The sequence below is a fragment of the Gobio gobio genome (genome assembly GCF_949357685.1).
Source record: "Gobio gobio genome assembly, chromosome: 14".
NCBI lineage: Eukaryota > Metazoa > Chordata > Actinopteri > Cypriniformes > Gobionidae > Gobio > Gobio gobio.
Genome location: NC_137107.1, coordinates 30747974 through 30761996, shown reverse-complemented (window position 1 = coordinate 30761996; position 14023 = coordinate 30747974). Strand labels below are relative to the sequence as shown.

Here is a 14023-nt window from a genome sequence, read left to right as displayed (position 1 = left end):
AGTGTGAACTGCTGCAGGGGCTTCAGGATTATTGCCGTTGAGCAGACGCTGTCTGCTTTTATCACACCTCTGGTTGCCGTCACAGAGAGGTTCAGCTTCAGAGCTGTAAGGAACATGCACATTAGCCTTCAAACGTCACTTTGTTTCCTATAGAACTGCTGAGGTTGAAGCTGCAGAAAAAAAATTAATTACATTTCACGTTCACTGAATTTAAATCTGTAAGAGAAGTTGTAAAATGAATTTAGATGATTGAATGATTGAATAGAGATACTTTGATTCTTAGTCACAAGTCTTCGATTACATTTGATTCCGATTCGATTGAAAAATTATCTTTTGTTGTAAACTGTATTGGTAGCCAATCATATTCGTGGCCTAAAGATGTAATTTGATCAAATCGATTAAGGCTTTGCTTAGTGTAACTGCAGATTTTCAACCTCGCTTTGTATTGTTACAATGTCGTTAACATATGTAAATGAATAATGTTTACTTGTTCTCCATGTTACCGGAACCGAGAAATTCACATTTATTTGTCGGCAAAAGTCCCGTTTTTCGTCATCTGACGGACTTTTGAAAGCTCCAGGACTTTTGTAAAAAATACAGATTGTGCATTTTTGTATGTTTTGCTTCAAGGGGTTGGGTGGAACTTGCGGCACGTCATTTTCTTTAATTTTCTTACTGGTAATTGTTCATTGTTATCCAGTTTGAAATGTTGATTATAAACAGAGGTTTTTCAGATATTCCGTTGTGGCGTTCTCTCCAATTTACGATTCTTTGCAGCATTTAGCCACTGCATACAACACGCTGTATTCTTCACTTGAAACTGAAATTAACTCACTCACGCTAAAGTCCCATTCACGAACGATAACTATAAAGATAACTATAACGATAACTATATTTGTGTCCAAACCAGCGAACAATAACGGTCTGTTTTATTCTAAGCTCGCGCACGCTGTACAACGTCATTGAACATGTTTTTGCTGTTCTTGTTGCATTTACACGGCTTTAACCAGCAGATGTCTTCAGCATGCTATGTTTCGAGTAAATCTAGCTAGTGTAATCAATCTAATCTAACAGTGAATTTAGCTGAGGTAGTCAATATTGAGAAATTAATACACCTAGTCTTTTTCCCTGTAACTGACGATATGATCTAAACGATATGACCTAAAATCAAAACCTCGATTAATTGAACACTTTACCTCTATTACGATTAATGAATGTTTTTTTTTTTTTTTTTTTTTTTTTTTTGCCCTCATAGTTCACTGACAAGGTTTGTACTGTAAATATGCGTGACAATTAAAGGTGGGATATTTCTTTTAAAAATAAATTAGCATTGTGAGAGTACAGTTATTTGAATGCATTAGTGAGAGAGACTACGTGTGTGAATTAGTCATACCATCTCTCTATTAATTTTGAAGCTGTGAGTTGTAAAAAGTAAAAAAGTACAGGACAGCGTTGACGATTAATTTCTGCGCTCCTCTCGGTGCATGCAATCTTCACGTGATGTGCGAGCTACTGTCTTCTCTGTATGCGTGTTTGTGTGTCACAATGCATCAGCGCAGTAGGTCAATATAATGATACAAGTCTAAAATCGCTTGAATGTCCAAACTGACAAGCCTTAAAACACACAATTGACTGTTTACTGGAGATGCTAATGAAAGTGATCTGGCTTCAGGGCTTGCGTGTTGTCAGAGACATGACGCGGATCGGGTCTCTGTGTCACAGAAAACTGAAGTGCGATGTTTTACATATTGATGTTATTGAATGCTGTAAAATCACTTGAATGTTCAAACTGGCAAACCTTTAAACGTATACACTTGACAAACTTTTTCCACAACGGAATACGCTGTCTGCGTGTGTTGACTCTGTTTTGAGTTCGCCTCCGTGTTTCTTCCATGCCGCTGACTTGACGGGGCAGAGTCACGTGACCACGCGCGGTAGAATGTTTTTAAGGGGAAAGTATAACCGAAATAACCGACATGGAAAAATGTATTTGGTTAGAGGTTCTGAATTTCGGTTTCTCTTTCTTTTACTTTTACTTTTCGATTAATCGTCCAGCCCTACTTAAGGAAGCAAGACAATGTTGTCGAAACTAGCGCTGGATACCTGAGGTAATTTTATCTCTGTTAATACTTCTCACCATTTATTTCCGAGGGTATGACCGATTGTTTTCCATATACCCATTTTCTGTAAAGTATCCTTGAAAAGGGGGGTTAACTTGTCAAACTTGTTAACTTGTTGGTGGATTTTTCTGGACCTCTGTGATTAACTTCACAATATCGTCTGCCATTTTAAATGCGCAAACCTTTAAATTCCAATGGATTCTGATTGGCTGTCAATGTTTTATCGTTCAACAGCTGGAATAAATCATTCTGAAAGTGATCCTAACGCGATTGTTCCTCTATATCGTTATCGTTATAGCTGTGGTGTGGACTCTGCTTTTTAGAACTATATCTTTATAGTTATCGTTCTTAGTGTGAACGGTTATGGACCTTAAACGTTTAACCTTTGAATTCTTGCACTGAGGAACAATACAATACCGACGCCGTTGTTACCAACAGTTTGCTAAGAACTATTTCCTACTTGAGCAAGGCAGTATTTGACTCTGCGAAGTCGGTCCATAGCAGACTGGTGGGAGTGGCCTTAGACAGCAACATGCACAGTGCATTGTGGGTTTTGAATATTTCCTACCTTTTGGGGAAAAGTTTAAGACGACAGCCTTTTTTCCTTGTTTTCTCTAGTCAGTTAGCACAGATTTCAATTTTTTTGTGCCTTTCTAGTATAGGCAGCCAAGTACCCCTTTAAAAGTAAACAGATTTTTTTAACTGTATATTATAAAATCTGCTGCTATGTTATATTTAATTTTAGTAAAGAAAATCTTCATGTGTCCTCTGGAAGAAAAAACTCTGCTAAGTCAGCCTTTGGGCTTCTGTGTGTATTTGTGCTCAATGTCCTTATCTCCTTCAGCATGGAGCAGACCCCACCAAGAAGAATCGGGATGGAAACACTCCATTGGACATGGTGAAGGAGGGAGACACAGATATCCAAGACTTGCTGAGAGGAGATGCAGCGCTTTTGGATGCCGCCAAAAAAGGCTGCCTGGCCCGGGTCCAGAAACTGTGCAGCTTGGAGAACATCAACTGCAGAGACACACAGGGACGCAACTCGACTCCGCTGCACCTGGCAGGTAATGAAAAATCATTCTGCATCCTTTCGAGCCATCACTTTCAACACAGAAATGAGAACACTTCTCTCTTTCAAATGGAAAATCAAGCTGTACCACCATCCCGAGAATTGCGTCTCTACAAAAGCATTGAAGCAGTGTGTGAGATTTTATCCCACCTCAGAGGCAAGGCAAGGAAACCCAGAAGGAAAGAAAGGGGGACAGGTTGAATTAAATCTTGGCTCTCATCCCTTTCTGAGCACTGTGTAAGCCTGGCTTCCAGGTGGGGATTCAAAGGCTTCCTTGCCAAATATTAAATCTGTCTAAGAGACTGTTCGTACCGTCACCGACATTTACATGCACAACAATATTCTCTGTATGGCTCATGTCCCTGATAAAGTCTTATTCAGAATAATCTCTATGTGAGCCTTCCCCCATCTTATTCATGGGTGTTCTTGTATTCGTGAGAACATGGAATATGATTGTTTCTAGAGTTGTCCATGTCCATTGGTTGGTCTGTGACTATAGAGCGCTTTTTTTTTTTTTGCAGCTATGGAATGAAAATCTTATCCGTGACTCGATTCAGTAGTGAGTAACAGTTTTTATTAGTGTTTTTAATATTTAGTATTTATATAATGTCAAAGCCAAAGTCAAGCAGCTTTTTAATTATAATAATTACTATTGTTATATTGTTGTTGTTATTTTATAATGGATCTGACGCGCTGTCACACTCTTTAAGTTTATTTAAGACGTTATTTAATTTGAGAATACTCAACAAAACGGGCATTTGGGCATAATTCTGTGTGTTATTTGTTCAAGCACGAAATAACTTGATTCTGGCGCTGTCTGTGTGCGCAATACTGGCGTGAGTTTTTCTGTGTCGTGCGTGTGTCACATAGACAGGACATTCACAGACAGCGCGTTCTCTTTTGTCTTGTCGCGCTTAAATGGTTTTTAAAAGCATTTGCATGAATAAGAGAGTGATCATGTAATGTAATCCTAGCCAAAGAACGATAGGAAAACGTAAGCTGCGTTAATTGCGTTAACACGTTAAACTTAAATTGATTGCAAGCGTTAGCACGCTAATCTTGAAAGCACTAAAAGAAAGAAAAAAATATAAAAACACACACACACACACACACACACACACACAAATATAGTAATATACAATTGCAGCTGGATTTTTTACAAGCATATAGCAATTCACTTGTTAAATATATAATAATAATAATAATAATTCAGTTTGGTTACACTTTATTTTAATGTGTCATTGTTACGGTGTAATATATTTGAAGTACTGAGTAATATTAGTTAACTACATGTATTTACTATAGGGTTAGGGTAGGATTAGGGTTTGGTTTAGGGTTAGATGCATGTAATTATGCATCATTTACCGTTATTACTATGCAAGTACATGTAACGTGTAACAAGGACACTGTAAAATAAAGTGTTCCCTTCAGTTTATACCTATTATTATAACAAAGTAATAATAAATATTAGAATGATCATGTGCAAGAAAGCAATCCTGCTACACTTGTACAGACTTCAAAGATTGACCCACAACAGATCTGAGTTCAGAGTAGGAGAGCACTGCTCCTGGATCATCATTTGCTCAACACTACAGCCATACCAGTGACTCATAGCAGGACTCATGCTGTGTGTAGAACAGCACAGATCAGCAAATGTCACTGAACAGATGGAGTGAGCACTCTGGTCCGTCCACTCATCTTGCTAGGCCAGGCCAGCAGCAGGTGGGTGACGGCCCTAACCATCAGGCAGAGATACAGATACATGATTTTTCTCTAGCTAGCACACATTCGCCATTTCCACTGGTGCAATGGGCTGTGACTAATGTGATGGTTGTGACCCTTGCCTAGAGAACACGCCACTCGACTGCCGTTTGCCTGCCGGGAGTATCGTAAGATCTGTTTGTTTTGGCTGGATGCATGGATGCATTAAAAGCCTGATGCTTTTTTTAAATATTCATTTTAAGGCTACTTGAGGGGACTGAGGTGTAAGCCAGGCGCTGAAGCAATGTCTGCCCATCAATCAAATGTATTTGTTTTAATATAGTTTTCTTTGTAATTAATCTATTTTGTTAAGGAATAACATTTTTATTACTGTACTATATAAAGAAATAAAATGGCATTTTATTTTTCCTTAAAAGTATAAAATATATACGCTAATTGCCTCATTCAGAAATGCAGCGTTTTTGCTCATTAGCATTGAGCTCATTTCTACACTTTTCCCTCATATATGGAAAACGACTGCTGACTTTTCACGACTTTATTACAACATGCTGACACCGTATCCACACTGTAAATATTTTTTTGGTATTCTTTCTCATGGTGTTAATGAGAATAAATCTGCTTTATTGAAGCTAAGAGAAAAAAGAGAGTGATACAGCCAAACAGATGACATTTTCATGGGAAGGAAGTGAGAAACACTGCTTAAAAGGCCTGTAGTTTGTGGAGAACCTGCAAGAAGCGTTTGATGAACACAGCACACGTGGTGGAGTGTGTGCGTGTGGTGTGAGAAAGAGAGCATGTTCTCATTAGTGAGTTTCTCAAAGCTGGGTTTGTGCGTTATTAGAGAGCTACAGCCTGTAATGATGAGGGCTTTAATTAGTAACTGTCCTGTAGGGCAGTCATGTATGTCTGGAGCGAGAAAGAGGAAAGGAAAGAGGAAGACCGTGAAAGCTGAAAATAGTAGTGTCTGGTTCTTTTGGGTAAAGCTCCACGTCAGCTTGTTCAATGCCAAAGGCTGACCGCCAGATTGAGTCTCTTAGTTTATCTGCAGCGACAGAAAACACCCCATCTCTGCTTTGCTTCCATCTTGCACTGACTAATAAATATAATTGCAATCACAAGGAGTCAGCCCAATAACACTGCCTAAAGAGAGTTTAATTAATTGAGTTTGATTGAGTTTTGAAGATAGGAATAGATTACATTTCACTGAGAATGGTGATGGTGGGAATATCACCCAAGACAAACAATCTGAATTTGGGAACCATTAATAAATTGGCTAGAAGTCTGAGGGGAAAAACTACGACTATGGGCTGGAACATTGTTATTTATACAGTGGTGGCCAAAATTATTAGAACACTTGGCATCTGGGAGTCATCTTATTGGGCCTGGATTTATTTTCCAAGAGGACAATGACCCGAAACATTCTTCTAACTAGGGGTGCACCGAAATTTCGGCCGCCAAAAATGTTCGGCCGAAAATGGCGGCATCGGTTTCGGGCCGAAATAAAAAAAAACAGCCGAAAACGTAAACCGAAAATGAATGTCACCCGCCCCTCCCATCCATGTGCAAGCGCTTAGGTTTCACTCACGGTCGAGCTGTTATCGCGCGACGGGTCTGCCTATCAAAGATTAAGCATGTCAGCGAAATACCCATTGCCAGAAGCGACAATCCCCTTGACTACTGGCGCGCGAACGAAGGCCGCTTTCCATTGCTTGCGCGGATTGCACGCAGGTTTTTGTCTGCCCAAAGCAGTGTTGCCAAGTCCAAGTCCGCGGGATGTTTTTCCATGTCCGCGGGTTGAAGTGACCCCAATTATGTGATATTTCGACCCAAGAATGCAAATTTTAGCAGGCAACCCTGCCCAAAAAAACACATATTTTACCCCCCAAATGCCATTTTTCCCGGAGAACAGTGACAGACAGTGAGAGACTATTCAGTGCAGCATCTCGTGTTCTTAATGATTTCCATTCTGTGTGCAGTTATTCAGATAATTGTGGATCTTTTTTTGTTAAAGGGTTAGTTCACCCAAAAATGAAAATTCTGTCATTAATTACTCACCCTCATGTCGTTCGACACCCGTAAGACCTCCGTTCATATTCGGAACACAAATTATGATATTTTTGTTGAAAGCTGATGGCTGAGAAAGGCTTCAGATAGGCCTCCATTGGCATTCAGTACATTCACACTTCCAAGACCCATAAAAGGCACTTAAAACGTTGTTACAAAGTCCATCTCACCACAGGGACTCTACAATAATTTTACGATGCAACGACAATAGTTGTTGTGCGCAAAAAAAAATCAAAACACCTTTATCCAACTTGTTCTTGTCTTCCGTGTGTGCCTCCACGACGCATGCGCGAGCATATGACGCAGATCCGGCGTTCGGACAGATGACCCAGAAGCGATTTGTTTACGAGCAGAGGAAGACGCGCGTGTCTAAGCTGTTGGATTCTACATTGATCGTGCTTTAGGTCTCGGCGTAGTTCTCAAAATGGGGTTAGAGTGTGCATTTAATGGATTCCCGAACCCCGGCGCTACGTCATATTCTCACGCATGCGTCGTGGAGGCACACACGGAAGACAAGAACAAGTTGGATAAAGGTGTTATTTTGATTTTTTTTTTTTCGCACAAAAACTATTGTCGTCGCATCGTAAAATTATTGTAGAGCCACTGTGGTGAGATGGACTTTGTAACGACGTTTTAAGTGCCTTTTATGGATCTTGGAAGTGTGAATGTACTGAATGCCAATGGAGGCCTGTGTGAAGCCTTTCTCAGCCATCAGCTTTCAACAAAAATATCTTCATTTGTGTTCCGAATATGAACGAAGGTCTTACGGGTGTCGAACGACATGAGGGTGAGTAATTAATGACAGAATTTTCATTTTTGGGTGAACTAACCCTTTAAAAACTGTTAAAAAACTATTTTATTTGATGGAACATTAAACGTGAAGAATAATATTAGGCCTATTTGGTATTATTATTTATATTTGTTGTTAAAAATATTTTAGGTTATGTAACTTAATATAAGTTTGATTATTCTTTTGGTTCCTGATTTTTTCATTTCAGATCCATTAAATTCAAGCAATATATATATATATATATATATATAAAAATATCAATTAATAAATAATATATTAGTATACGTTTTTAAAAGAAGCCATTTTCGGCTGCAGTTTCGGTTTTCGGCCAAGTGCATCCTAAACTTTTGGTTACGGCCCAGAATTTTCATTTCGGTGCATCACTACTTCTAACTATTGCCGGAACCACTTGCGACGGAAGGAATCTGTTGGAACATTGAAATTTATGGACTGGCCTCCTCAAAGTCCGGACCTCAACCCCATCGAGCACATTTGGGGCGAGTTGGAAAATAAACAGAAACAGATCTATTGTTCATTCAAAGGAACGCCTTTGGCTTCAGTTGCAGAAGGCATGGGATAACAGTAGTGTTGAAGTTTTCAGAGGAACTATATTGACACTATATGCCAGAGAGATGTGCTACTGTAATTGCTGCAAAAGGTGGACATACCAAATAGGGGTGTAACGGTACACGTATTCGTATTGAACCGTTTCGGTACAGGGCTTTCGGTTCGGTGCGCCACGGTGCGTGTACCGAACGGTTATGAATGCAATCTTTAACAGTTAAGGCCAATTTATACTTCTGCGTCGAGTGCACGCAGAGGGTACGGCGTACCCTACGCATAGACGCGTTGGATACGCCGTACCCTACGCCGTAGCCTGACGCGCACCTCTCCAAAAATGTAACAACGCGTCAATTCTACGCGGACCGCAAGCGCTGTGATTGGTCTGCCAGAACCCTTCCCTCAGGTCAATAAATAAATAAAAAATCTGCGATAGGAGTGTGTGTGTGTCCAGAAATTGGATGATAGTTCCTTACGTCTGCTATAACACACTATTTTGCAGTCCAGCGATTCTTTATGGTAGTAAATAAATACATAGATCCGCTGAATATAGTTTATTTATTTTCTCATTAAAACCAAAGATGTTAATCAGTAATTGTATATCAAGAACAGGGACACATTAGGGTATATTTCGTGAATGAAGTCTCCGCAACAACAATCGCTTGCTGAGCCACCGCTGCTGAAAACAGCGGCCACGAGCTCCGCATAGTTTCACAAATGCATTCCAGCGCCAGATCGCCTTGTTTAACTTTACTAATCAACTAGAGATGCTAAATTTGTATTAGATACAACAACTCAAGCTGCAAGAAAAGCCGCTCTCTCACTGCTGCTGATATTCCGACATGAATGTACAGATTCTACACATCAAGCTGCTTCTTCTTCGGCTGTTGTCTTGATTACACCAACATGCCCGAGGACACTGCCTCCTAGCGTCTGCATGTGGAATTGCACATTGACGCAGACAACAGCGCAGAAGTATAAATGCTCACGACGGCGTCGGCTACGCGCGTAGCCTACGGCGTACACTACGGCGTACACTACGGCGTACACTCGACGCAGAAGTATAAATGGGCCTTTAACAGTCGGCTTGTTTAAAACGCGGAACACACTTCAATCCGAGTCCCCATATGAACATATTGAGTATTCAGTCCATTTTATCACGAAATTCAAACGATAAATGCCGTTTTAACGCTCTATAATGTGACATGACTGATAGACGCGTATCAGTTCAACTTCAAGCGGCAGCGCGCGGCGCGCTTGAGTGAATGCGATCATCTCTTCTAAAGAATAAACATAAATTAATATCTTAAGGTATGTTGAGGATACATTACAACTTACTGAAACTTATCATATGTTGTGTAATCGCTCCATCTGTGTTTCAACCGCGGAAAGACAATAAAACAGCTTGTAAACAATGTCGTGTAGAATTCGTTTACCTCAGAAGTCATTCAGTGTCCACAGCTGAGTTCACTAGAGAGATTAACTCTTTCACTGAATACATGCACTATATTAGCCTATATATTCATTACATTAGCCTATATTCATTATATAGCCTACTACTTAGCCTGTTAGTGATGTCTTGTTTAATGTATGTTTAAATAAACCTGTCATGAAAATTACAGCCACTAAATGATTATATTTCAACAACGAATTGGAGAAAAAATAATAATAATTAGATTTAGAAGTTAATGCAAAAACTGCCTTATGTGAAGCGAGTGTTGATTATTATATCTAAAAATAAATAGCAACTGAATTTAGGCTAATAGTTTGGGCTCTGTTGTTAATCTTTAATAGCAATATGCAAGTAAGGGCTCCCTATATAGTTTACAGCATTATCTTTAAGAAACTTTTAGTTATAACTTAATTCATTTAAGGACAGACACCATTTTTTTCATTAAACCACTGTTGAATAAAAATGAATAAAAAGCAATTTTGTAAAACTGCTGTACCGAATCCGTACCGAACCGTGACTTCAAAACCGAGGTACGTACCGAACCGTCAGTTTTGTGTACCGTTACACCCTTAATACCAAATATTAAAGTTGAAAGTGGATAAAAACAGTATGACTCACTTCATCTGATATCTGATGGTCAGAGCAACCATCTGCATGTTTCATGAACATTATGACATGAAATCATGTTTTGGATGCAAAAAAGGTCAATATTTTCAGATCTGTCAGGTGTTCTAATAATGTTGGCCACCCTGTATACTATTATAGTATTTATTAATATTTTGAATTGGATTTTTTTTTTATATTTACATTTTTCATTTTAAGTTTTTGTAATTTTGTGCTTTTGTCATTTGTATTACTTTTTTATCTTTCTATTTAGCTTTAGTTTTTAGTCATTTTAGTTCTTAGAACATTTCAGTTAGTTGCAAAGGCAACTTAAGTTTAGGTTTTTCATCTAATATTTTTTTATTTCAGTGAATAATTTAAAATATATATTTAAGGTTCGTTTTTGTTATCAGAAACAACACTGGGGTGTGAAAGTTTTGAAAAACAATTACATTGTACATGTAGATTAATTATCATTTAGATGTTAGATGTGATCTTCATCCTCATGTAAATTTGATTCCACAGTGTTCAGGTTTATAATAATTCTCAATGGTACACTCTTGATAACCACTTTATAATTTACGGCCACAGTGGATGTCTTTTTCAGGTTTCAACGTTTCAAAAACACTGAAACGTACATGTAATATGGATTGGTGATTTGAGTTTGATGATACCAGATGGTTCATGGATAGATGGATTTACATTTCTTTGCATCCTTTTCTCCACAGCTGGCTATAACAATCTGGAGGTAGCGGAGTATTTACTTGAGCATGGGGCGGATGTCAATGCGCAGGACAAAGGTGGCCTTATTCCCCTCCACAACGCAGCCTCATATGGGGTGAGTGCAATTGCTGATTAAAAAGAGGACTATTTCAGTGAGACTGGGACTACATACATCCATCTGTTAAGCCGACACGTCATGCCTCCGGTCATGTCAGGTCTGGCAGGAAACGGTGCTGTGGGTACCTCAGATACACAAAAACAGATGTAGATGCTGAATAATCCATACGCGCTCCGAAAAACTAAACACAAGGTTGTTTTTTTTCTCTGAGAACAAATGCAAAGCTTCACCTGAACCCTCTGTGCTTTGATACAGCGCTTTGTTTTCACTTCCTATGACTGAGGAAATCAGTGTGTGGCTGTATGCAAAAAGTGTTTGGACATCTGTGTTTGTTCTGCCAACAGAACCTTGGCTTATGCACTTTTAATGCGTCACTGCGGCTCATGATTCTTTCAGGTGGTTTCAGTTGCATTTCCACTCGCGAACAACCCAGATGCAGAGATGATGCCATTTGTGAGCCGCAACCCAGACAATCCTTAATCCGCACGGCACAGGACTCTTCTAATACAGGATTTTTCTCTTTCTGGAAATCAAATCAAGCGAATTCAGGGAAACTCATTTCAGGTGATGGTAGTTGGAGGTATTTATCAGCGTCTGCCCTCTGGAGGTATACAGGGATGTGATTAGACCATGCAGATGGATGGGAGCAGATTGCAGTTACATAAACATGCTGGATCAGAACTAGCCTGACTCCAGCCCTCGACTACACTCATATACGCTCTGCTGCTGTCCAAGAAACAGGACCTCTGTGACTGGAGCTGGGAGATTTTGATTGGCTGCGACCGGAGTGGCAGGTGGCCCAAGCTTTTCTAATTGGCTAGAGGAGAGCTGGCGGCTGGCCGATGCTGGCTGACCTTGAGTGTGCCTCCCTCTGTTCATATGCAGCCTGTTTGTGTAGAGGCTGTCAGCGCTCGGCAAACACAGGCAGCTGATCGCAGTTCCATACAGTCACTGCTGCTGACAGGAGGGCGGCTCAGGACAGCTCAGTCACACACACATTGCGCACCACAACTCAGACTTGGCCAAAACCCAAGCTTGTTTTGTCCGGTCTCCATTGGTAGTGATAATAGTTCTCATATGCCGTTTAAAGGGATAGTCCACCTAAAAAGGAATATTCTGTCATTATTTAGTCATCTTCATGGTGTCAACCTGTTAACTGAAACTAAAAGTTAATTGAAGTATCTGAAGTAAAATATAAATATTAAATTATAAGTTGAAGCTGAAGTACTAATATTACTAACTGAATTAAAACAAAAACTGAAATAAAATAAACTTTTTAGAAATGCTTTTTTAAAACAAACATAAAATTACTAAAATTGTAACATTTTTTATTTATTTAAATTAAACCAATTAGTAACTCTTTCCCCGACATTGACAGGATTTTCCGTCATTTATGACACAATGCTTCCCTGCCATTGACGGAATTTTTTTTTCAAAATATTGCTTTTTCTTTTTTATGAAACTTACCTCAGTCGGAAAAGGGTGGTTTGCCCTCTTCAGGTTGGTGGAGAGTTCCTGCCTCAAGTGGAGGAGTTCAGGTATCTTGGGGTCTTGTTCACGAGTGGGGGAAGGATGGAACGGGAGATTGACAGACGGATCGGTGCAGCTTCTGCAGTAATGCGGTCGATGTACCGGTCTGTTGTGGTCTGTTGTGGTCTGTTGTGGTGAAGAAAGAGCTAAGCCGTAAGGCGAAGCTCTCGATTTACCGGTCAATCTACGTTCCTACTCTCACCTATGGTCATGCGCTTTGGGTCATGACCGAAAGGACAAGATCCCGGATACAGGCGGCCGAAATGAGCTTTCTCCGCAGGGTGGCTGGGCGCTCCCTTAGGGATAGGGTGAGAAGCTCAGTCACTCGGGAGGAACTCGGAGTAGAGCCGCTGCTCCTCCACATCGAGAGGGGACAGCTGAGGTGGCTCGGGCATCTGTTCCGGATGCCTCCTGAATGCCTTCCCGGGAAGGTGTTTCGGGCATGTCCAACCGGGAGGAGGCCCCGGGGAAGACCAAGGACACGCTGGAGGGACTATGTCTTCCGGCTGGCCTGGGAACGCCTCGGTGTCCCCCCGGAAGAGCTAGAGGAAGTGTCTAGGGAGAGGGAAGTCTGGGCATCTCTGCTTAGACTGCTGCCCCCGCGACCCGGCCCTGGATAAAGCGGAAGAAGATGGATGGATGGATGAAACTTACCCCCATTCAAGTGCTGATTAAAAAAATAATGCATTTTGTTATATATTTTATGTTCAGATATTCATAAAACAAAATAATCTGGGGGCCATGAAAGTTTTGTGAAAATGATAAATGCTGGCGCTGACAGCTTAAAAAAAGAAAAAAAAAAAGCACTGTTGGGGAAAGTTGAATAGTCATACAATAGCTTTGTATGAAAAAGAATATAAAAGAGCTTTATATTAAAAAGAAATTATCCTCCAGACAGCTAACCGCTACCACCTGATCACTAAATGATTTGAACTCGAAAACTGTATTAGTCTCATTCATGAACATCATTTTATACTGATTTTATAGTCTGCTTTATTAAAAAAAAAAAAAAGAAGGATCCTTTGATTATTTTGAGTGAATCAAATGATTGTTTTGATTCAATTGATTCACTCAAAAAAAGCATTTGATTCACAAATGAATCATAACTACTTTTATCATTTACTTGCCAAGTAGAGAGAGGGAGGATGTCTATAATTTCAGTGAATGACAGCTTACATTTTGGTTTGTTGTTCACGCAAAGCATTAGAAGAGTGGTATGGACCACTTTAAAAATTATAACTTGGCGACAATTCAGTATCTGAAGTCTAAA

At 39.9% G+C, this 14023-nt stretch overlaps 1 protein-coding gene across 4 annotated transcripts in view; it reads left to right on the top strand.

Annotated features, from left to right (window-relative positions):
* The window catches only part of tnksa (tankyrase, TRF1-interacting ankyrin-related ADP-ribose polymerase a), a 127453-nt gene that overhangs the window by 99938 nt on the left and 13492 nt on the right, over positions 1-14023 (top strand). For all 4 annotated transcript variants that reach the window (XM_079835268.1, XM_079835266.1, XM_079835269.1 and 1 more), the window contains 2 exons: positions 2965-3184; positions 11111-11220. In XM_079835268.1, coding sequence (XP_079691394.1) covers positions 2965-3184; positions 11111-11220 — 330 coding nt within the window. The remainder of the gene's footprint in view (positions 1-2964; positions 3185-11110; positions 11221-14023) is intronic.